This window comes from Trachurus japonicus, chromosome 10 (genome assembly GCF_045865225.1).
Source record: "Trachurus japonicus isolate A0001 chromosome 10, Traja_1.0".
NCBI lineage: Eukaryota > Metazoa > Chordata > Actinopteri > Carangiformes > Carangidae > Trachurus > Trachurus japonicus.
This window is the reverse complement of record NC_140916.1, coordinates 14,477,220-14,501,955: the sequence shown is the minus strand read 5'-3', so window position 1 is coordinate 14,501,955 and position 24,736 is coordinate 14,477,220. Positions and strand designations below refer to the sequence as shown.

The window sequence follows — 24,736 nt, the reverse complement described above, 5'->3', positions numbered from 1 at the left end:
TGCGCAATCGAGGATTAGTCCCATGTGGAAGAAAACTTACAGTACATACCAGAACATTGTATTTATTATAAGAACTATAATAGGAATAAATACAACATTGATGCAAAGTTTAGTAGCACTGTTCAGGCAGGATTAATACTACCACAAAGTAGTTATACTTCAAATGGTACAGACCTTTCACAAACTATTTCACAGTACAGTATGTCCTTTATTGATCAGTCTTGTGTAGTATTTCATTTTCAAAAGCAAAATGTTTTTACAAAAGAAGGCAAGAAGTGGCTCGTGATACTTGTTCATAAATTCTGCTCTATTCAACAAAAATATACTAAAAGTGTATTTGCAGTCATTTATTATGTCTCTTTTTTTTTTACTGTGTAAGTACAGCACAAGTCCTGCTTTCAGTGTTTGCATGATACTTCTTTGAATTCTTACAATATACATGTTTGAAAAATATAATGCAAAACAAATTAGTACACTTTGTCACACAAAAAATGTGCACACAAAACCATAAATCTAACCCGACAAAACAATATTTCTAATCTCCTATTAATGTTTTAAGTTATAATTGGATTTGCATAGCCAGAAATTGCTAACTATTGGGCAGAGTGTAATTTAGTTTGATTAATCTTGCTAATCATTACAAAATATCAGGAATTCAATTGTAACTCACTCTACGCACTCGTCCTGTGCTCAGCACTGTTTGTTGTGGGTGCAGGTGCCAGAAGCACGCTCAGGGTACAAAGATAACAACAGAAAAACACAAGAGTAAATATCTACTTCTTGAGGAATTTGTTTCACAGCAGAAGACAACGGATATTTAAGTGAAAGATGAGGAGAGGGAAATTACATATTTCATGGAAAATAATGGTTCAAAATATATTTTTTTTCCCCGTGTAACATTTTCCAGCCTCATTGTCACAGGAGCATCCTGCTGGCAGCGACGCCTTTACGCTCCCACCTCCAAGGAGAAGGTCACACTGCCCAGGTAGCGGTCAGTGGGGGAATCGTTGATGATGCCCTTTCCGTTTAGTTTGCACTTAATTTGGATGTGAGCGTCGTACTGCACCCCTGCAAAACGCACGGCCACCACCGGTGCAGAGTAGTTTACCTGAGACGTAGAAGACAGATTAGACGTTTTATGATAGTTCAGACTTAAATGAAATGACCAAAGCAGATATTGACAGACAGTTATGAAACTCTCGCTCACATGTCTCAGCTTCCCATAGTATGGGTAATACTTCAGGTCAAAAATGCTTTTGGGAAAAAACTGGACTTCTCCCAAGGCCTCTGCTGGTCCTTTCTGAAACAAGAAACAGTTACATTCATGACACAATTATCACATTTTCAGACATGTTGAATGTCTAAATGTAAAAGCTTTGACAGTTTCTGTACCTTTACTCCACAAGTCACATTTACTGCTTTGCCGTGGCCAGGTAAGTAACCAAGAATCTATTGAAGAGTAAGAACAGTGTCAAAGGGACTTTCTTCTTCTTTATTTTTGTTCGACATGTCTTTAAACTTGGACTATAATGTCTTATCTTGTCTACCTGACAAGACCTGGTAAGTTGAAACCTTTTTTTTTTATTATTATAGGCCTACAGTGGTTGGACACTATCTACATCTCAGCAGGATAAATTATTTACATATAAAAACTTAAAATCACATTGTTAGGTGTAACTGTTTCTTCTGTATAACAAATATAAACACTTTCCACGGTGAGATTACCATATTAAGATAACATTCAAAATCAAATCCCAGACAGCCGGTGCTGAGCGGCCTCGTGTATGACCATCCTCTCCCTCACACGGCCACAAGGTGTCACTCACTGTGAAACCTGGGAGCCTCAGCAGTACAGTAACACACTGTGTGCCGGCTGATTGATGGTCCCTCTTTTGTTTTCTGGGCCCAGTATAAATCACGGTGCACCGATTTACAGGTCTTTGGCGGCTCAACCCTCGTCGTCTTACCCGGTTCATTCGAAGGAGGACGCATGGCCTTCCCTGAGAATAGCCATAGTGGGGGTCCTGCAGCCCCGAACAGTCCCCCAACCAGGACCTCTTAAACTGACACGCTTTCCGCTCTGCGCTCTCCTCCAGGTCGTCCTGCATGAAGTATCTGTCCTGTGTGCAGCGGATATTCTTCCTCTCCTGAGCGCCATCGTTATATGCTGAAAATGAAGATCAGGGAGGGAGGGAGAGAGGGAGAGAGAGGGAGAGAGGAGGGCATAAATAAACCTTTGCAACAGCAATGCCATGCCAGGCTCAGGCCTCTGATTAAGGAAGCTTGACAAAAGCGGGGTGTGAAAAAAACTGAATGGCTGCACTCTGCCCACAAAGAGGCTTCCCTTCCCAGAATGCCCTGCAAGATCCGAATGGAAAAAAGGGGGACAAAGGTAATGAAGATGGGGATTAACTCGTTGCTTACCCACTTTCGTTTAAAACAAACTCAACAACCCCGTCAGACCTCCCAGTTATAACACAGTCCCACTAAAGACTCACGTCGTAGATATTCATCCATTGACCTGGCGTACTTCTTCCAGGATTTGCGATCAGAGGCGTTAAAAGCGATGTCGTGGCCTTCTAGGTGTGGGGCCATCGTCATACCTGCCAGTGGAGACCATGAGACAGTCAACTGTGCCGAGACTCAAGTAGACGCAACAGACAGAAGGACAGTCGAGCAGAGAGTGGAGAGGAAAGTGGCAGAGGAGTGGTTGGAGCTTGGGGTTATATTTACCTGGTGGCATCACTCTATCATTGAAGGTTGGATGGTAGGGACTAATAGACCACATGAGGCAAAAAATACAGCCGCCAAACATAGCTGCAAGAAATATATAAAGTGCAGCGTAGAAGAGAAGGATGAGGCCTGAAAGAGGTGTAGAAAAGAGAGAGAGAGAGTTATTGGGGTGAATATTTCCGATGCAGAGTTTGCACAATAGTGACTTACATAACTAACTACTCATGTCTCAATAAGTTTTGACTGTGATCCGAGTGGAGGAAAACAATGAGGCATAAAAAAAAAAAAAGGCATTTTGCTGGGACAGTGTGGTCCGTCTGTCTGGACTCCAGCTACTGTCCTTGATCAGGACGGTCACTGATTTGTTTACTGATACAAAAGCAGAGCCCCCTCCCCCTCGTGTCTGGCCCCTTCAAATAACTCAATCATTTTTTTTCTGCTATAAATTACACTGCACTGAGCTAATTTGACAACCCTGCAAAAAAAAAAAAAAAAAAAAAAAGGAAAAACCCTGAGAACTCGATTTCTGTTCTGTAATTTTCAATTAAAAGTCCATTAGCGACTCATCAAGCTAAACGTGTCCCACATTAAATGGCTTTTGCTGTGCAGACAATTTCACAGGGGACTTGCTGCAGCCAGCCTTGCGTCCCCAGAGCCACAAAGGCCTTTCTGTTTCAGCTCAGTGAGAATTCTCCCAGCTGTCCTTTCACTCAGGAACACAGTGAACCTCCGGTTGCCATCGTAGTGAAGGTCTATTGCAGCCATAGAGGCCCGGCCAGCTCCAAGGAGCCCCAATCACCCCACTCTGGTATTGTGTCCCTTCTTACACACTTGTCTCACAGGACACACAGCACAGACTTCAACTCAGGCGCCTTTCTTCAGCAGACACATGGGCCCCCCCCCCCCGCCCACCCTCCACTTGTCCTCTACAAATTGTGCACACACTGGTTGTATGTAGCTGAAACAGGCTCTGGGATCCAATGTTGCAGCTTTTTTTTGCAAAGTAACACACACTTTTCGTTGGATATTTTTTTCTCTACTCAGTTGGATCATGTTTGGCATTGTGTACAGTGGAGCTGAGGGAGAGGGTGAGGGAGGGGAGTGAGGGGGGGGGGCGGGGGGCTCAATAGCGTCATATAACAGCTACCCTGGAATACCAAGAGGCTGCTCCATCATCATTGACTCAACAAACTTGTCCTGTCTGTCGCCCCTCAGCCCCCCCCCCCCCCATAAAAAAGTCCTAAAGCTCAATTTGGCAGTGTTCTCTATGGAAAAAAAAAGACGTGAACATCTCTACGTGTTTAGCTGCAACGGAGGGGCCATAAGCATGTTAAGTTCAGCGATGAGGTCGCCGAGGCTTTGGGAAAGAGGCTGTGAAGAGCATGGTAAGATGTAGAGGAATGTGATTCCTGGCCAATGCGAGGCCCGGAACAGTGCGCTCCCGCTGCGGACACGTCCCCAGGCAGTCTGTTTTTGTTAGGACACTCTGAATTGTCCATGCACCTATGTAAACATCGAACATAGGGACACACACTCGCAGCACAGTGAGCAAGAGTCACTGGACCGCGGAGACATTTCTCACTTCTTTAACCGTCCCTGAAATCAACTTTTAAAAAAGATATTCAAACACCACGTCTGCTCTTAAGCTGGTTTAAGACCGTTCGACTGTAACACATCCAAGCTTTACATCTGTAATCATTTCACACATTGAGTAACACAAGTACTTTTGCATTAATCCAATCGCCCCACCACCACCACCACCATCCCTCTCGCCATTAAATCCCAACACCCCAGAACTTTTTGTGTCATCAACTCACTCCAGCTCTTCCCAGAGCGACCCATGAATTCGCTGGTCTCTGCATTCCACAGGTATTTCTTCACGTCGTCTATCTTCTGGTGCAGCGTCCTCTGAGGTATCGGCCTGCGCTTCCATCTCTCAAAGTTCAGGTCTTCCTGCTCTAGAGGCTGGTGCTCGGCCAACTCCTCCTGCTCTTCCTCCAGCTCTTGTCCATGTTTGAGTATCACTTTGTGAGGCTGGTGGAAAGAAGAAGAAGAGAAAAAGCCCTCACCACACATACTTCTCAGCTGCTAAGTTCTGCACTCAGCCTATTTTCTTTGCAAATCGCCGCAGGAAATAAATGGCATGCCTTCTGATCCGAGTATGACAGATAATATAAACTGCCAGAGAGTGCGCTGCATATTAATGAACATCGCACTGATGGTCCTGTCCCCTGTTTCTGCAAATTATAAACCCGCTGGTGACCTTTCTGGCACTCGTTGGGAGAGCTGACCTCCTCTGAGTGGACCCTCCTGCTTGGAGCAAGCAGCTGCAGACAGCAGAGCTGGAGGGTGACTCTGACAGCCAGATGTTACTCACTGACTCTCAGCATCCGCCGGCCAGGACACACAGATCCCAGAGGAGCCGAAAGGACACTCGTGAGTGTCACCGAAAAGTAATTTCATTTGTGAAAAGCTTGACCTTTAAAACGAATCTGCTGTTTTAAATGTTTAAAATTCTGTATAACCAGCTTTTTTGAGTTTTGTGCTAGTGAAAAACCTCTTGATTGTTGAGTTAATGCTTGTGTTGCAGGTAAAAGAGACAAGTCAGTGCTAGTGGAAACGATACCTTCATCTGCCTCAGTGAATAAAGTGATTAGAAAGTGATGTTTTCTGTTTAATGTCAGCACTTACAGGACTTGACGGATTATTTTTAAGGAGCTTGTCCTCAGCTCCTCCCTCTGTGGAACTGGGCTCCATGTTCTTCGCAGAAAGAAAAAGGTACTTGTTAAACCCATCACATCCACCGAGCCCATCGAATTAAAGCCACACATCTCTACATCTCCACACTTGTCAAGTTCTGCAAGAATTTTTCAACATTACTTCACATCACTGATCACAGCCACTAAAGCGAAGCTCCTCCAACTAGACTCAGACACTAGAATTAATCCTTGTAACTTCTAATAAATAGATTTTCAATAATAAATAAATAAATCTGACATACCTGAACGTTTTCTTTTCAATAAAAAAAAAAAAAAACGATGATTAATATGTCGAAAAAACCTCTTGACCCCTAGAGGAGAAAAAAAATAATGTTTGTCAAAAAGTGTTTGGGGATTTCATTAGAAAGTTTTAGGCGTGCAGAGGGGATCGGGAGTGGAGAACCTCCTTCAACTAAGCGCGCATCATAGTGAATGAACGGTGGACAGGACAGGGGAAAACTGGGGGTGGGATACAAAGTGCTTTTTTTTTTTCTTTTTGGTCCCAGAGACGTTTTGGCAGCGGCCTGCACCACAGCAGTGCATTCAGTACACGCACACCATCAGCCATTGTCTGCTAAGCTGGGCTAAGACTGAATCAAAGGCTGAATACAATATTTATAGCTGATCCCAACACAAGACTGCGTTGTCAATCATTGCCTGGTTGCGTTACTGTACGTGCACAAAAGACACTGCAACAATCTGGAGTTGTTGTTTTTTTTTTTATGTCTTTCTCTAATGTCTATTATCTTTATTATTATTGGTCGAGCGTTAAATTGGCACCAAACTAAACCTAAAGGCATCATAAATTAAGTATCAGTCATGTGGTATTGTTCTTGCACATGCATGCGCGTTAAACCTGCAGCCAAGGCCAGCAGCACACCCACAGACTCCTGCAGCAACTGCTTACCATAAGCTCTCCTCCGGTGGAGTTCAAGTAGTCCTCATCCTGACTGCATCTGCACTCCGGTCACGTATCGCTCTGTTACCCCATGGAAGAGTGAGAGAGGGGGACTTCTGAGGGTGGGTTTTTTTTTCTCTTCTGCTTCTTCTTTTACATGAAAAGAGAAATTGCGTCATGGAAAAAAAGCTGTTCTTTGACATTTGCGCGGCAAAAACGTGCACGTTGTTTGCCTGTGCGTGCGTGTCATTGTGTGTATGTGCGCGTGTATTTTACACTCATGGTCAATGACTCCTCTCATGAAATAAAGAGATTTGGAAAGAGGAAGAAATCCATCACAATGTTTGGCATCTCATGTTCCTAAATATCTATATAGGACTAATAATCTACACAACTTTGCTGCAGTTATACAATCGATATTTGCCCCTGCATGTGCGTTTTGGCATGGATGTCATGGCTAGAGTGACCCGTCCTGTGGTCTCCAGGGCAGAAATGAGCTGCAGGGCCCCTGCTGACCCCACATCCACTCCTACTCTGTGTGAATGTGAAATCTGGCTACAGTTGATGTGTGATAATCCAAGTTAATGCATTCATTTGGCTGTATACAACATATTTTGTAGTCCTTACCTTTATTCAGTAGGCTAATGCATATTCTGAAAAAACCCATTTTGAATCAAATCAAGTTTTCCACAGACAATAAGGTTGGAGCTGTTAGACCCCCAGTGTACTATGTGACAGTTTTGTTTGGTTATTAGAGAGCAATTTGGGTGTATTACTATAAAGCACTTGTATGAAAAATGCACTAAATTAAAGTTTATTATCACTTTTATTATCTTTATATAGCCTATGATACATGTGTGGATGCATGGGAAGCAGCCATTAAGATCTGAACAGACTTTACACCTCTATACTTTATATCCACAAGAGTTCAGTGTTGAACTTTTAAAATGAAAAAGAAATCAATGATGTCAGTGCAGGAGTTCAGTCATTCATTAATTCAGTTCACTATAATCTCACACACACACCCTAATGCACACAGGCAGGTCGACAGCTCCTTGGTGTCAATGTTCAGAGAGAGATGTCTGTCTCTACAATATGATATGAGGTCACTGGTTTGATTCCCATTTTGGCAGAGATCACGCCGGACCAATTCATTTAGGGAGACATGTAGCCTAAATGTGAGCCTTATGTGATAAACAGGATATTTAAATTGTAATCCTGAATTTTCAGAGGTAGGCTACATTTATTTTCAACTAAATCTCAGCAGGTAAAAATCCCCATGAGGGCACAGGTGTTTTAAAACAGATTATTAGGATGTTTGTGGTGTTTATCACCTATTTTACTGTCAATCATTTGCTACGTGCCAGTTCCCCCATTCTTTAGTCGAGAACAACGACGCCTGCCTCCGGCTCTTCCTCTTCTTCCCCTTTGCTCCACATGGGATTTGAACCCCAGCCTCCCAGTTCAAAGTCAATGACATTTCCCAAAGAGATATCCAGATGGATATGTCAAGCCCTCAGCTCCACCATACTATTATCTTACACCACAATTTCTGATGCTCAATACTTAATAATATTGGCACAAAACACAATTAATTTGTTATTATACAGACATAACACAGTAATTACACAGGAATTGCCCAAAACATGATTTAACATGATGAATAAACTGATAATAATACTGGATCATCCTGTAAAATACTGGATTGTTGCAGATATACTACAGAATCATCCCAATTTGAAAAATAAAAAGCACTGTCCCTTACTGAATCAATACAGGACACCCACCCACCCTATTTTACGTTTTCACATGCCTGGTATGACTTTGGAAACAAGAAAACCAAAAGTTTCATGAGACACAAGTTTAAAATCAGAATGACAGGCAAGTTGTCTGTTGCTGTCGCTCACCGTCATAGCTGCCCTGGTTGAAATAAATAAAACATGACAAATACACAGTTTATGGAAAAAGAATGAAGGAGTGAACGAAGCAATGAAGGAGCAGGGGCCCACTTCAGTATTTTTTCAGTGATTACAGTTAGGGTTGTTTAAGTGTTTACCCTGAGTTGCACTGGTTTAAGCCTAGGTCTTCATTTTAACTAAAAATCTCACTCAGTTTAGAATAAGCAGGTAAAATCACCACAGCAACTTTTGAGGGCAGGCTGACACACAGGTGTTTTAAATCAGTGTTTTGTCACTGTCAAGTCTGCCTTGGATTTTTTGACTTTCCACAGACATACATGGCTAAACTAATGTAATTAATCAGCTACCAAACAAGAGTATGGATTCTTTTTTCTTTGAGTCAGCGACAAAAGTATTTTAAACTGACGTCGTGCCCATTACAGCAGAATAATGTCATTTTGTTGAATAATGTGTGTGCTGCTCCCTGAAATGTCCCATGGCTCTTGAACGCACCGTTGTCGTGTTGACGGTTGGCGGCGCTCGTTGCTCATAGTAACCTGCACTTTCTCCTCAACGAGCACTGTTGAATGATTATCTGCACAATTAGCTCAAAATTAATATAATTAACAAAGAGAGCAGGATGAAACACTTAAAAACATATCCAACCTAAATTTATTTGAGTCTATATACATGCTTGAAAGCAGGCTGATACTCAAACCGTTTTTCTCAGGTAAAGCCCCTGAATGGAGACATGAAGGGTCGTGACAGGTAACGTTAACAGATTACCGTTACTTTAATCTTAATTTTTTGTACATTAACCTACTTAAATTAGCTACGAAATAAATAGAAAGCAGAAGCTAATCTATACAGGAACAGTTTTAATTCCCAAACCTATTTCTCTGTTTGAAGCTTGTATCAATTATCTTATAACGAAAGGTTTACCGTTACAGTTACTACTTTAACTGATATCCTTTTTTAAAAAAAAAAAAAAATGGCGGAAGATGTATGGCTCTGTGGATTTATACACGTATCTAATTAGATTTTATCGACAGAGATAACACCATACGAACAATATCGATCATGTTCTCATACTTTAAATTGGTAATTGTGGTTACGTTGGCAGAGTAACGTCTTTTCGAGTGTGTAGAGACTGTGACATGCGCAAATAACCACCACCACCACCACCACCAGCTCCACCACCAGCAGCAGCAGCAGCAGCAGCAGCAGCGGCGGCAGCGACCTGCTGTCCGACAGACACCGACACACAGTGAGGACAGACACCGAGAAACGTGTCCACAGCCACGGGGATGTAAATGAGCCGGACGCATAGAGGGTTCAGCGGGGACGGAGGACTGCTGCTGCTGCCTTCGCCTTCAGATAATGCCTCACCAAGCGACCACGCCGTCCGCATTGGCTCCTGATTGTAAACACTTGGCTCCAACACAAACATACAACGTGTAACATTTAGTCGTGACTGTGTTTTTTTTTTTTTTTAATCTACAAGAGGATCGTGATCGAAACATCCAGCCAGCATGCCTCCATCTCAGAGCCTCCAATCCAGCGGACTGACTCTCTCAGAAACAAGCATGGGTAGGTGTGTGTGCGTGTGAGTGTGTGAGTGTGTGTGCAAGGTCAACGGCGTGTCTGCAGCAGGTTTTTTTTTCTTTTTTTAATCAATTCAATAATAGCCTATACTCCTTTTTTTTTTTTTTTTTTACTCCACTGCAGATGTCTTATTGATCACCGGAGCTTCTTTAAATAGCGCACACTTAAGGTTAATATTTTATCCGATCACATGTATTATTTGTGCTGCTTAAGTAGACAAAAGCAGACCATCTCCTCCTCACAAAAGCAGACAAAACACTCGTTGCATCACCAGATCGTGTTGTTTTTTTTTTCACGTCCAGGCCGCAGCGCGTCACTGCAGGTGCGGCGACGTTGAGTAACCTCAGCAGGCTGGATGTTTGGCTCTGGTAACTGACTGACACAGATTTCTAAGCAGGATGTTGTCGGCTGTGTTCGTGGCGATTAAAGGAATATGAAATGCACAATTCGTGAAAAGGAGATTCGGTGAAATATTTGTGTAGGCTACATGTCAGTGCAGGTAGTACAGTAGATATAGTTGGAGTTAAGTAGCTACCGTATATCCTGTGGAGGATCAGATGCAGCTTTGCATTTGTGAGACAAATAGAAGGATTATCCATATTAGCTTCATCAGACCTCTTCACCTCTTATTCATAAGGAGTGTTTGAGAACCACTGTTTTCAGTAATACACGAATTAGCTGTAACGAGTGATTGAGTAGGTAATCACTCTACTCTTTTACGCATACATTTTCCTCTGCTTGTTCAGGTCCAGGTCCAGATTTAATGGGAATTATCTTTATATACAGCAGAGACATACTGACAGAAATATGATAGACATGTCAATAAATTCATGCACTTAGTAAATAATGCAATGCCATATCACCTGTGCTGCTCTTGATTTATATATTTTATTCCATGGCTGGTATGGCTGTGAAATATGTATTAAGTTTCATTTAGTGTGGTGAGTAAAATGGATTGAATTTAACTCCTGCACAGTAAGACAAATAACACCCCCTGACTCCTACAGTTGTAACCTTTTCAGTGGAAGTCACATGATATACAAATCTAGTCTTGCCTGATTTGCAGCATAAAAAGCTTACCTGTCCAGGCCTGTCCCATGCAAAAATCCCACAGGGCAGAGCCAGGAGATAATGATACAAATCAAATGCATCAGAAATGTGTGGATTTAAAACCTCAAATGAAATCATCATGTATTAAGATGTGAAAATGACCAGCATTTCCATGTGATGTTTGCAAAGATATGATCACTTTTATGGGATTAAAAGTGAAAGGATGGGATCTGAAAACAGAGACACTCATGATTAACGTCACTGATGCAAACCAGCAGCATGCACCATTTAATTTAACTGTAATTTAGCATTTGATATTAGTTTTTAAATGAACACAAGAGGAAGTATCTCATAACATTGTTGTTGTTGTAATATAATCCCCAGATCTCCAAAATTGGATGTATGTTCTAGATTATACATCTTTGTGGAGACACTGTGGTGACAAAATCTGACTGAAGCCATATGTTTTATCCTCTTCGTCTAGTGACAAACACTGAAGTAGTTGCATCCTGAGTTACAGAGAGCGCAGTTTCTTATTGATCTCCAGGTTGGAGCATCAGTATTCAGCAGCAATGAAGTCCTGCCTGTCTGTGGCTTCCAACTCCACCTATCCACAGATTGATAAAAGAGCACATGGTGACTTGGCTCATCTGTTATTCTGCGGGAAGCCGTGGGAACACTGCAGAATAAACTGAACGGATCAAATCTTTTCTGTCAAACAATCAGAGGCAGGTGCAACTTTCTCTGTCACAGTTTTGTTCAGGCGGTCGATTTACTGCTGCTGAAACACAGAGAGAATAGTTAAGACTGCATCTAAAATTACTGGCCACTCCCACCAGCCTCTCTCTTCAATTTTTAAAGTTTGACGTCACCAGAAGGCCCTGAATGTTGTTAGAGATGACTCTCATGCAGCAGCTCCTCTCTGTGAGGAAATGACCTCTGAGAGGAGATTCAGACAAATCTGTTTTAAATCTGAGCAGTTTAAACGAAGCACAATCCCAGAGGCTGCTCAGCTCTTACACACAGTAAACACATGGCTCCTTAACACACCTGTTATTATTACTTCATGGTTCTCCTTTTTTTTAAATACAATTATTTGATATTTTGAACATGCTGATGTTTTTTTTTTTTTACCTTTGCATACCTCAGTCAGGTGTATTTTTCCATCCAGAAGTGGACTCATTACTCTGAAGTCTGAACAGGATCAATCAAAAACAATGCACAGCACATACGTCATACCACGGGTGCACCAGATGGAGGAAGTCTGCTGATTAGGCTATAGCATGCCTTGCTGCATGTATTTGCATATTAATGAGAGAATGATGAAACTGCTGTGACTCTGTAACACTTAAGATAACAAGTTCATATTGATAGCAAATAGCATGCAGCCCATGCAAAGGGTATGAATTGCCATAGCTAATTATTGACTTAATTGGCCTAATTAGGAGTAAACTGACTTTTGAACACAATAACTCTGGTAATACATTGCAGAAATGTCGTACGTGATGTGCCTCTCTGCATATATTGGCATATTAGTGATGTAAAACAGTTTTTTTTAAACTCGTGTTAGACTCATTGATAACGAACGGTTGATTCTAGGAGCATACTGTTGTCATGGAGACATGAGACAATATGCATTTACCAGATGGTAGATGAGTAACATCTACAGTAGTAAATGCATATTGTCTAGATAAGAGGGGCATTGTGGTTATGTGATCTGTGGTAGAGGTTTAGGCCACCAGGATTTTAATTTTTTTTGATTTTGTCTTTTCTTTTTTCTTTTTACTGAAATATTGGAAGCCAAGACTTTTTTTTTCATCATGAGAAACGTTAGAAGTAATTGTCGTTCTTTGGAAATATCTAATCTTAAGAAATAGTCAACACATTTGCTGTGGCAAGTGACTCCAATGACTGTCGTTACAACAACATAGGGCACTAACGAAGTCGAAACCAACTTTCCATCAAAGACAGTCACTTAAACGACTGTCGTTGGCACTTGGAGCACAAAAGGGAACCAGTGACATCATCACCCTTGTGAACGCCCGCACAAGAGGTTAAATAGTGAGTCTCCACACCAGATAGTTGGACCAGTCCCAGCCTGGTCAGATGCGTATGAACTGATGAAGCCTCTTGGATGAGAGGTGAAACGTCTTCCTAGATAAATAACTAAGTCCAGTTGCTTTCGATTTAACCTCCTTTGAAATACTATGACCTGGACAAATGAGAATACAGTCAACAACACATTTGTTTTGAGCTTTGCTGTGGTTGTGGGAGTAATTTCTATGTAAATGTTTATAAGTCTGCCACACTCTGATAATGAATAGTAAATAGTAGCTAAAACATTTTTGTGAGGAGGTCTAGCCTATTTCTGACTGTTTGGGTGCTGACTGTTTCATAGCAAATTGTTTTCTTTTGATATTTCTCTTAAAGACACATTTCACAACTGGAATCTGTCTTAAAACAGCTGTCAGGTCAAACAGGTTTACTTGCCGTCATAATGAAAACATGTGCTTATCTGAAGTTAATACTAGGCTTCAGTCGTCTGGGTGGCTCACGTTTTATTTTTATTCCAAAGTTACAGCCTTTGTAGTGTGAACTTCCATGTTTGTGTTTCTTTTCTGGGCTTGTAGAGGATGGATAGTAAAGAAAAGAGATAATGTTGTACTAGAAAGTCTGTACATTTGATTAAACCCAAGCAACAGGCATTTGATACCTTGCTCTCAGACACTTCAACAGAGGAAGCCACTGATGGGCAAAAGGGCAGAGCCAGAGAGACTCCAGTTCCATCAGAAGTCTTTAACTACTTCCCATCATTACATCACAACTTCTAAGTGGCTCCCACAGTTCAGGCAGTTATACTTTTTCTCTTCAGGCTCACTTTGAAATAAAAAATAACGGTTGATATGTGTCATACCTTATAGCACTAGCAGGTTTAGATGTAATAGGACAGATAAAACAGTCACCACACCTGCCACTTAGCGTGAAGTCCCTCCAGTGTATGTCTGACTGAAGTTTTGACCAGCGGGCATTAGGCTAGATTTTCTCCCAGGACTTCACAACCAGTTGCACCTCTTTTGTACGCTCTCTGGCTTTTGTGTGACCCTCACTAGGTGGACTACAGCCCAGCCAAACTCAGATCAGGTCATATTCCACCTCTTGAAAAGCTTTTTGTGTTTTTTTTTTAGCCGCATAGTTCGGATCATCCAATAGGTTTGGATGCATGTGACTGAATCTGATCACAGATGCTCCTCTGTCCCTCTGTATTTGTCCCTTTTGCTTCCATGAGCAGTGAAACCAGTGATAAATGCCACTTTACCAACTCTGTTGACAGGCATACCTGTTGGAGCCATAAAACAACCACCACCACCATGTTTGACAGCGGCTGTGGATCATGAGCCGTCTCTTTTTCCCTCCACACTTTCCTCTTTCCATCATTTTGACAGAGACTGGCTTTAGTCGATCTTTTGTCCTAGAGCTCTTCTCTTTTTTTTTTTTTGTGTTTGCGCCCTAATGAATCCTCTGCGGTTTTGGTTGTGAAGGCCTCTCTTGATCGTTGACAGAGAAATGTCCTCCGTCATTTCAGTTTGGGAAACCAAGTACCTCTGGCTACCGCTTCCTCTTTTTTTCCCCCTTGTTATCATCGTCCTCACTTGTATGGTCAACTCTTTATTCATATTAAAGGGACACTCCATTCATAACTTGGATTAAAATGGCAACTCTCAGCTCTCAGTCACCTCTGAGACTCTGAGTGTGAGCTTTTTTTTTTCTTTTTTTGTGAATGAGCTAATGAAATGACACACCACTGCACATTTAGTAGCCAAGGCTTCAGTTACTTAGGAACCACTGCAGTTTGGGAACTATGCGTTGAAAGCGCTTTATCTTCCACACAGTTCCTCTAAACTGGGTTAGAGTTCCTCAGATTAAAGAGAGCCTGCGCCCTTTAATGTGGTCTCCATTATTTTATTTTAAAAGGAATGTGCAGAGGATCCAAGACTGAAGGACAAAAAAAAAAAAAATGCACCGGCCAAATCCAGGACAGTAACAGTGGTTTGGTCTGTTGTTGTAGGACCTTCTAATCTTGTGTGATGCTAGCCGTGATGTTCACTAATCTGCTGTCTTGCAGGTTCCTTTAAAAGGAGAAAGAGGAAATCCATAATAGTGACGGTGCTGCTGCTCATCGTGTCCGTGCTCATCCTCATCTTTGGCCTGGCAGCAACTACCAGGACGCAGAACATCACAGTGGGTGGCTACTATCCAGGAGTAATTGTGAGTGCACATTCACACCTACATGTAGCAGTAGCAGCAGCAGCAACAGCAACAGCAGCAGGCCTGCTCCCTGTCAGATTTCATTAAAAGTGATGTGTAAGTGAAGTGTGAGTGTGTCCAGTGAGCTCTTCCCGCTCCTGGACACTGATGAACATAATTACTGAAGGTCTCTGAGGGGTGAATTTTCCCCACATTCATTATTCAGCATCACTGTCATTAGCAGCTGAGTGAGGCAAAGTATCTCAGTCCATACATTTGTTTTCTTCACAGTACTTGGCTTTTAACATTGTGTTTCACATAAAGAGCTGCCAGGAACGCAGCCAGTGTAAAGATCCCTCTTATGGCTTTTACCTTAAATACACCAGATTAATAGTTCAGACTATTGTATGATATCACAGTCTGATGAAAATAACTGAGATTTACAAAGAAATAATATTATTGTACAGCACTGGATTGAAAGAAACCTGGATCTCACAAATCCTCAAATTATAGTAAATGAATCGCAATGTGTTTTGCCTTTCTATAAAAAGTTAATAATATTATAAAGCTGCTGTAATGTTTCCCCAGAGCATGAGAAAAACACTTAAGTCTGTGCCATGAAATAAAAGCTTGATGGTCAAATTAGATAAATGGCCTAACAGTGATTTTCTTTCTCCTCAGCTGGGCTTTGGCTCTTTTCTGGGAATTATCGGTGCTCATTTGATAGAGAACAAGAGGCAGATGGTAAGAGGATTTATATTACCGCTGTGCATTGAGATCACTTTCAGTGCTCAGTGTCTACTTGTCTCTACAGTCACAGAACACTGTTATTAAACTGCGCACGAGCCCCAATTACCTTTCAACATCAGCTACAGCTTGATTATGTTGTTAGAGTGAGCAGACGCGACCTAGGCTGTGAGTCCTGGCTCTCGAGCCTGCGAAGCTTCGTGTTGTGTATCAGAGCAAGTGTCCTGGGGCTTCAGGAGCGATGCAGCCAGAAATAGAAATAGGGTGTAAGTGGAAGAGGGCGGATGTCCACACAGGAATGTGGAGAAGGAAACTGCAGATGGGAGCAGCAGGTGGGAGGTGCTGGGCAAGGTCTGTCGGCCTGAAACGAAGTACGAGTTTGTATCGTGACACCTTTTCCCCATAATGCAGCACGGTGCAGATGCCTGGAGTCGCAGTGTCGTACGTGTGGCACAACTGACTGAGCTGCGGCACATTACACCAGATGACCTCTGGGTTGTTGTTCCTCATAAAAAGTCAACATGTTGTTATTATTTGTGGTCTGAACTAATGGAGGCATGTGATTTTTTGACGACTGCGTTTTAAGGAGAGCTGATATAAGTTGATGATTCAGACTGATTAGTAACAGCTTCCAAACACTTAATTGTGAATATTTGTGGGGTTTGAATTTTATTTTAATTGAATTCCATATTTTGTCCATGTAAATTGCACAGAGATTGAATTTATCCAATTTTATCCAACAATTTATCCAGGGGCGCCCAAACTTTTACATACAGCTGTCTGATATCAGACTATTGGTCCAAACATTTTCTGAGAAATATTGACGTATATTTTTATGCCTGGCTGCACACAAGCAACAGCTGTGACCGCAGGGCGCAGGCATCATGTTATTTATTACATCTCAGATTAGATTTTGGTGATGATCAAAGATGAAGCTTCACTGTAACTTCTCAAAATACATTTTTGGCCATAATTCAAGAATTCATACATTATTGAAATGCGTTTACATAGATTCCTTTTTTATTACATTTCTTTTGAAGTCTTGCCTGTACATTGAATGCAGAAATTGTAAAATTATTAGTTTAATTTAATTTTTGCTTCAACTCAAGTCAAGATCCAAACATTCCTCAGAAATGCACCAACAACATCCTGCCTCCCTTTGTTAAGGAAATGGGGAAAAGATCCTGGCTTTTAGTGAGCTTTTAAAGAGTTTAATGGACTCTCCTGTGGCCCATGACACATCCCACCACCACATTTGGTGCAAACTGTTTCATCGCCACTGACGACCAAGTCCAAATTGGTGTTGCATGTGCCAGTACTGGTCCTCTAAAAACAGGAGTGAACATCTGAGTCCCTCAGAGAGTAGTAAGAGAAGGGAGGGCGTACAGAAATCTTTCAGTAGCAAGAACTTAAATTGTTGTCGATGGACGTTAACATCATTGAGATCAACAGATGCCCTTTCAACGACCAGCCCGACTAACAGGCAGCGTGTCCGTCCGATCGTTAACACTTGTTGTTGAGAACCCCAGGGTCTGGATGTTTTCGTGTTACCAGCTGTACTGTAATCACAGAAGTCTTGGCACAGATGTAGCTCACTGTTGAATCTGTAGCACGGCCTCACCCCTGCAGACCGGGTGGGGTAGGGTGGGGTGGGGTGGGGTGTAATTGAATACATGCTGTTACTCATAGTGGACTTAAAGGAGGAGAACTGAGAGTTGCAGCGCCTATAAAGAGCCGGGCACTGTGCCACCGTTGACGCTAGGTGACAACCGCCACGCTCTGTCAGTGTCGTCCTTTACCCAGCCTACAACCCCCCCCCCCCACCCCACCCCCCACCCACCAAGTCCCCACCACCAGCCCCATCCCATTCAGAGAATTCATATGATACGCATTAGTGTTGCAAATGTAACCCAATACAGAAGTGGTGAGAGGGGGCAAGAAAGAAACAACTCTAGTTTAAATTTAGTTCACATCTACATTTTCTTTCTAGTCTTCAAACATCCATAAAAATCATTACATGATGATGCGTCTCTGTTGTCTTTCAGCTGGTGGCTTCTATAGTCTTCATCAGTTTCGGAGTGGTGGCCGCCTTCTGCTGTGCTATTGTTGATGGAGTATTTGCTGCGAGGCATATTGTAAGTATCACTGAAGCTTCTACTTATTAAACTAAATGTATAAATTATGCATATGGATAACATTAATGCTTCAACTTATTACAAGCGTATTAATAAATGCCATCTCCATTATAGCAGGTCTGCATTACAAATATAGCAACATGTATGCCCATCTGCTGGGGCAGTGCTCACACAGGGCAGACTGGAGCTGCTGCCACACCCTGCTCAGTGAGACAGACATACTGTATTCTGTGGTGGAGATTATTCTCCATGACGCAATGTACATAAAATAATAAATAACCGCTAATGCACTCTTAAAACAATTATGCCAAAATAAGTTAAGGCTGGGTGAAAGGGGAGATTGGTGGCACCATTAGCAGGTTTTCATTTGCCAGTGGTGTCAGTGAAATGGAAAATGGAAAATTTTCTTCTCAAACTGTTTTGGTTTTTTCTAAAGACGGAGACTGTTGAATGAAAGAGAAACAGGAAAAGTATGATGCCGCGAGAGTTTTTTGATACATGTGAATATTTAAGATTATGAGATGTTCTTGCTTTGAATAACTGAGAACATGTGAAACAACAGGGCTTGAGATTAGTGTGTAGTAATCACCAATGTGATTTTAACTGTTTCTTATACTCAAAGTAATGATTTGCATTTAAAGGACACATTGTTATACTTTCTAATCTCAGCATTCACAATAAAAACTTTGTGACTCACATTCACGAAAACTGAATTAACCACCATAATATACTAGAGCGAGAGTCAACAATTCATTCTCATTATAGTGAATTATCTCTTCTGAGAAAATCTATTTTGTACTTTTATGCCTGACAATGAGGGCAGGAGACTGTATGACAATGAACAAAGCTTTGATTTTATGACAGTTAAGCTTTCTTTCATGTTTTCAAAGCAGGAAAATCTGATAAAGTAGTTAAAGAATGGGGTTATATGGGGAATATTTCCACATTTTTTTGAAAGCGGTGGAAATTTAAAATCATAAATAGATATAGAGAAGGTGAATAAACCAAAAAAACTCAGATGATCTGCCTGCCCTCTGCCCTCTTTGAGTTTTCCCACAATAGGAAAACAGAGAGAGAATTGCAGCTGTGGCATCTCGTTGCCTCAATTTGCCTCCAGCCTTTCTCACTAGTTTGATTTCACTCCTATAATCATTATAAACATTGCAGCCTTTATTCGTGCGGCACAAATCAAGTGCAGTGTGAGTTCTTGTGTGTAAAAAACTGTCGTGAACTGTTAGTGAATTGTGTGAAAATATATAAAATTGATGTTTGTTGCCCTGCAGGACCTCAGACCTCTGTATGCCGGCCGTTGTGAGTATCACTCCAGTGAGACAGCGTCTGACCGCGATGTAAGAAACACATTTTATCTCTTCAAGTTCACAGACATAAGATCAATTCCTCCTCCTCAGTATATCTCGGACCTGAACTCTTTTTCCAGTTAGTCTTCTAGCCAGGACATTGTTCAGGGACTTTGACAGATGATGGATCCAAAGTGAAGGAATTGTAAACTAATTTTTGACCTTCAGGTCCCGTGTCACTCATCGCGCTCGTCCTGTAACCTGCGCGTGAAGAGCAACACCTGTTACTGTTGCGAACTCTACAACTGCGGGAAGTGAGTATGCTGAGCGGTCGAGCACCTGACACAGGCTATTCGCTTTGGCTGTGTTGCTTTGATTGTTTGGACCTTTGATGTGTACTTGCTCTGCAGTTTTTGCAGATTGTTATGTTTGATTTTTCTTTCATTGCAGTGTTGATTGATTTTAGAACAAGAATGTTTCTTTTCTTTTTAACCTTTGTTTCAGAGAACATCCTCTTATGGGACTTCAGAATAAAGATGTTTTGAAAAAGTTTAGGAAGTCATCCATGATTTGGAAGTAGGTCCCTTTTTTCTAGACCCATAATAGACATTCATTATCAACTTTTTTTTCTTTTTTTTTTAATATTTGAAGTGTTTTTAACATAATCCATAATACATTTCTTCTGCATGTCCTGTCTGAGTGTGACCAAAACGTCACCCATGCTCTCATCTGTGTTTCCCAGCTCTGTAGCAGCATCTTCTCCTCAGATCTGAAATGAAACCATCTGAACTTTTTACAACCATAAATCAAAACCCGTCTTTTGCCTTCCACTGTGTACTGAATACCAAAATTGCTGTTGCTGTGGTTCATTTAGCTGCATTTATTTATTTATTTTTAAAGCTTTCAAAAGCACTGCCAGTGACGTATGTGGCTTGACTGTAGGCTGTCTCCCTCTCTGTCCCACCCACTGGGCTAGAAGTGTGGAGGTGAGTGGAGGCTACCACGAGTACACGGATGTGCGGAGCTGCCAGGACGTGGTGCACCTCTATCACCTGCTGTGGTCCGCCACCATCCTCAACATCGTGGCGCTCTTCCTTGGCGTCATTACCGCTGCAGTGCTGGGTGGCTTCAAGGACCTGGTACTTTAAGTGAATCATACTTATTACACTACCAGTCAAAAGTTTGGACACACCTTCTCATCCAATGTTTTTTATTTGTTTTCATTGCACATAACACATTTCATAAGGAATTACAGTAGCATGTAAAGATTTGGGCACCCCTGGTCAACATTTCTGTTAAGCAACAGTTACAAGTGGAAGAATGATCTCCAAAAGGCATAAAGTTACAGATGACACATTCCCTTTACATTTATCACAGCATGTAAATAGTAAATATCTTGTCTGATACTTTGGTCAAAGTTATCCCAGAGCTCAAGTCTCCTGGGTTTCCTATGCTGCTTTGTTTCCCTTTTTCACTCTAAAATTGTAGAAAACAAAAATACACAAAATACACATTCCCTTGACAGTCTGTCATCAACTTCATGTGGTCGTCACCTGGAAAAGTTTTCCAACAAGCTTGAAGGAGTTTCCAGGGGGGTGGGCACTTGTTTTGCCTCCAACTCATCCCAAACCATCTCAATTGGGTTTAGGTCAAGTAACAGATAACACTTCTGTTTTAACAAACATTTTTGTGTTTACAACATAACTCCATATGTGTTCCTTCATAGTTTTGATGTCTTCGGTTTGAATCTACAATGCAGAAAGTAAAGAAAAAACCACTGAATGAGAAGATTTGTCCAAACGTTAGACTGATACTGTATGTTCATATTAGCACTGTGTTTGTATATAGTCTTTGTGTGTGGATGGATACTGAATGATACGTTTTTCTCAGACTCCCTCTGCTGCCTCGGAGAGCTCCTCTGAGCCAGAGGCCATCACAGCTCCAGTCCAGTCTGAGCCTCCTCCGCCCACCACGTCTCTCAACTCGTATTACAACACTGCCCCCTGCCTGCCGCCGTACACTGCCTACGACCTGCAGGTACAGTGCCGCATGATGTGCATCAGAACAGTTGTTCATCATTGGCAGGTCATTCAGTTCAGATGAAATAATGGCAGGGCTCCAGACTAACATAGCACAGTGGCCCTAACTTAAAAAAAAAAAAAATTAGGGGCGCACACTGCATAAATCAACTTGCAAAGCAAATATTTACATTTCATTTTCATTCATGATCCTTATACACATTTACCTTGCACCTGTAATCACAGACACCAGATTCTTTAAGTTGCCACTTTCACCAGTGTTAAAAAAAACAACAAAAAAACCCAGCAAATTTAGTGGTTGCTCATGCGCAAGTAGATGAAAAATCTGCTTGCACACTCAAATTTAGGGGCAGTCTGAAGCTGTGAATGGTGTCATTCAAACATTTATTATAGGAAGTTGACAGTGTAACTTTGCTTTTAAGGTGGAATAGGTTTAAAGTCCCCCTCCCGCGACCCTTTTTGGTCATTTTAAAACCAGCAGCTCATTAGCAATGAACCTCTGGAGGGTGGACGGAGACTGCGCTGCCCCGCCCAGCCGCCCCCCTCGCTGACAGCTTAGCGTAAAACTGCACCCTGGGATTCGATACCAGACTGGAATATAGTCCTTGCTCACGGTGCAAGCTGCTCTACCAGGTGAGCTATATCTGTTATATGTAGATAGATACACCAAGCTGTCAAGGCTTTCACCTCTGAGCCAGATGCAGAGCGGGGCGGGACTAGTGCCCTCCCCTGGAGTTGTGACACGTCACCTCCAGTCTCCCTGAAACTGCCAGTTTGCGTCTGCCATTGGTTCACAGCAATTTGAAGGCAGAAAAACTCTGCTGATATGTCCTCTAACACAAGAAAAATGCCACAGGAACATGTGAAAAGCACGAAAAACACGATTTTCATGGGAGGGGGTCTTTAAGGGTTTAATATCCAGCAGCAGTTTGGGTCCGTCTTTTACCCAGATGCAAACCACTGGCCACCTCTGGGCGATTCAGCTTCACCAATTCATGTAAATATCAGAGCAAAAAAAAGGGCCGAGCCATGAGGAGGAGGGAGCTGCCTGCAGGGCTCAGAGACAGGATGGTTTGGAGACACAGATCTGAGGAAGGCTACAAAAAGGTTCCCATGAGCACAGTGGCCTGCATAATTCATAAATAGAAGAGGTTTTGAACAACTAGGACTCCTCCTCCTCCTCCTCCTCCTCCTCCTCCTCCTCCTCCTCCAGCCGGCCACAGTGAGCAGTCAGGGAGGAAGAAGCAGTGAAGACGTGTGTTGAATTTGTCTTTTTTTTAATCAGTGCTGTGTTGTGTCTTTTTTCCTGAAGGGCTCCTACATGTTCCCTGACTCCTCCGGTCTGTCAGATGAATCCCAGTCTGGAGCGAGTCACCTGTGGCCCACCATGGTCCCCCCACGCTACTCGCCTCCTCACAACCACCCCGACGAGAAGCCCCCGCCGTACAGCCCCTAAGACGGCTCTGAGCAACGAAAAAACACACACACACACAAAAAAAAAACACTTTGAGCGCGGTCAGCTTGTTGTTAGATGCTGAGTGAGTGGTTTGAATGCACAACGCCTCTGGGCTTCTCCTCACAACGGTTCAGAGCTGCAGTGAAGAGGAGGAGGAGGAGGAGGAGGAGGAGGAGGAGGAGGAGGAGGAGGAGGAAGAGGAAGAGGAAGAAGAGGAGGAGGACGGCCACAGAGTACACTAACTAACTTTGAGTTCAGCCCAACACAAGGGAGCAAGTGTTTGTCTCCCAGGGCGCCACTCACACTCTGGCCTGCACTGTGTGTGTGTATGTGTGTGTGAGAGTGAGTGAGTGTGTGTGTGTGTGTGTGTGTGTGTGTGCACATACGTACACATCAGAAGAGACAACCAGTTCAAAGCCAGGACTGTTTACACATCTATCTGCCTTAATGCAAACGGACTTCCAGCGCCACAGCACCCCGTCACCTGGATGTATCTCTACAAGGTCGAAACAACAACAACAACAACAACTCTTTCAGCTCATGCTTTACATCCACCTCTCTTAGTACGTAGTGTAAATGCTTCCTGCTTCAAGCGGTAACCGGCGACGACATCTTCATCGTTCACACTGTGAGGAGCTGGACTGAAGCGAGTGCAGCTACTATGACCCTCGTTGTCACTTTAATACCGAGTCATAGACGAAAGCTTCGGCGTCTTCCCTGAATCTGGATCAGCTAGAGTTAAAGTAAAACCTGTAGAGTCGTAGGCCCGAGCAGGCGTTTCCTTTAGCAGTTCAAAGTGTCCGTGTACATTATCTACGGCGAAGTTAATGGAGGCATTACATGCTCATTACGTATGTACAGCAGTATGATATTACAGAAGCTCTTTTAGCACAGTTAGGCCTAAGGTTTGCAAACAGATCATGGTTATCTATTTATCAACTCTTGACTTCATGTTAAAGAATATCCCGATGATCAACGTATGGTGAACTTTGCAGAACAGTGATAATGAAGAGAAATAAGCTATTCTACCTAAAGTAGTTGTTGAGGAAATTCAGTTAATAATTACACTCTGATCCCTATTTATTGTATTTTCCACTGCAGGCTGCAAAGCAGGTAAGCATATGTATGTCTCTCTCTCTGTAACTACTAATGTCACATCGACGAGCTGAAATGTGTTGTCTTTGTGAAGAAATTATCAATGAATGTGAACAGTCAGTGCTGGATTCACTGACACGAGATGAAAGGTCATGAAGAAGAGTTGGCAGAAGTGTAAACTCCACATCCATGAAACCAGTCTCTGTCAGCTTTAATCACTGCTTTTTATAATTTAAACTACACATTCTCAGGGGCTGATAAAGTGTCGGTTCCTCTTTTTTTTTGTCTTGCCATTAAAAACTGTTTTGTGTAACTCACATTGCGCTTTTCTTTTTCCCCCCTTCGCCACTTTGGTCCAATACCTCATTTACTATTGTTGTCGTCGGCTGAAATCATGAACAGATTAAAATTTAGTGCAGATTTACCCATCAAATTTTAAACAGGATGTTCGTATTTTCACATTATTTTGCATTTAACTTAACTCCCTGCATGGGTGTAAACTGTAAATCTGGTTTAACTACATCAAGAAACTGGATGAATGCTGTTTCCCTTTAGTGCGTGATGTTAATTTTAAGTAGGTGTACCTAATGACAAGCACCAGGGTGGTTGCTTATCAGTATTTTGTAGCCTCAACTTTAAGTTAGTGCACTGACACAGCATAAACAATAATATAGCAGATGTTTAAAGGCTCATATTGCAAGACAGCTGTGTTAAAATAGTAAAATAATTTATTTACTGTCACACAATCCTCATTGCTAACTGACAGAAAAAAAGGACA

At 42.2% G+C, this 24,736-nt stretch overlaps 2 protein-coding genes across 6 annotated transcripts; one reads left to right on the top strand and one right to left on the bottom strand.

Annotated features, from left to right (window-relative positions):
* Positions 1 to 46: 46 nt before the first annotated feature.
* On the bottom strand, positions 47 to 5,978 carry atp1b4 (ATPase Na+/K+ transporting subunit beta 4). Its single transcript, XM_085789397.1, has 9 exons — positions 5,735 to 5,978; positions 5,425 to 5,493; positions 4,551 to 4,767; positions 2,734 to 2,862; positions 2,499 to 2,603; positions 1,968 to 2,167; positions 1,393 to 1,449; positions 1,208 to 1,300; positions 47 to 1,108 (listed from the first exon to the last, which is right to left on the bottom strand). Exons 2-9 carry the CDS (start codon positions 5,488 to 5,490, stop codon positions 947 to 949), a joined length of 1,029 nt encoding a protein of 342 aa, XP_085645523.1. The 5' UTR covers positions 5,491 to 5,493; positions 5,735 to 5,978; the 3' UTR covers positions 47 to 946.
* Positions 5,979 to 9,006: 3,028 nt separating this feature from the next.
* tmem255a (transmembrane protein 255A) lies at positions 9,007 to 24,275 on the top strand. 5 transcript variants are annotated; one of them, XM_085789393.1, is made up of 11 exons: positions 9,007 to 9,056; positions 9,793 to 9,878; positions 15,067 to 15,209; positions 15,870 to 15,932; positions 17,981 to 18,070; positions 19,354 to 19,419; positions 19,597 to 19,682; positions 19,873 to 19,944; positions 20,345 to 20,507; positions 21,259 to 21,405; positions 22,720 to 24,275. In XM_085789393.1, the coding sequence occupies exons 2-11, from the start codon at positions 9,821 to 9,823 to the stop codon at positions 22,861 to 22,863; spliced, it is 1,032 nt and encodes a 343-aa protein (XP_085645519.1). In that variant the 5' UTR covers positions 9,007 to 9,056; positions 9,793 to 9,820; the 3' UTR covers positions 22,864 to 24,275. The 5 variants fall into 5 exon arrangements, with proteins under 5 accessions (XP_085645519.1, XP_085645521.1, XP_085645520.1 ...); XM_085789394.1 differs by lacking the exon at positions 9,007 to 9,056 and adding an exon at positions 9,344 to 9,711; XM_085789392.1 differs by lacking the exon at positions 9,007 to 9,056 and having other exon boundaries at positions 9,348 to 9,878.
* The last annotated feature ends 461 nt before the right edge of the window (positions 24,276 to 24,736 follow it).

What these genes read in the sequence shown, in the direction of transcription:
- tmem255a (XM_085789393.1), top strand. Translation starts at nt 9,821, where the DNA reads ATGCCTCCATCTCAGAGCCTCCAATCCAGCGGACTGACTCTCTCAGAA. An exon ending in AGACAGCGTCTGACCGCGAT is followed by an intron (nt 19,420 to 19,596) that starts GTAAGAAACACA and finishes TTTGACCTTCAG; the next exon opens with GTCCCGTGTCACTCATCGCG. An exon ending in AAGTCATCCATGATTTGGAA is followed by an intron (nt 19,945 to 20,344) that starts GTAGGTCCCTTT and finishes CCACTGGGCTAG; the next exon opens with AAGTGTGGAGGTGAGTGGAG.
- atp1b4 (XM_085789397.1), bottom strand. Translation starts at nt 5,490, where the DNA reads ATGGAGCCCAGTTCCACAGAGGGAGGAGCTGAGGACAAGCTCCTTAAA. An exon ending in ATGTGACTTGTGGAGTAAAG is followed by an intron (nt 1,301 to 1,392) that starts GTACAGAAACTG and finishes TTCTTGTTTCAG; the next exon opens with AAAGGACCAGCAGAGGCCTT. An exon ending in ACTATGGGAAGCTGAGACAT is followed by an intron (nt 1,109 to 1,207) that starts GTGAGCGAGAGT and finishes TCTACGTCTCAG; the next exon opens with GTAAACTACTCTGCACCGGT.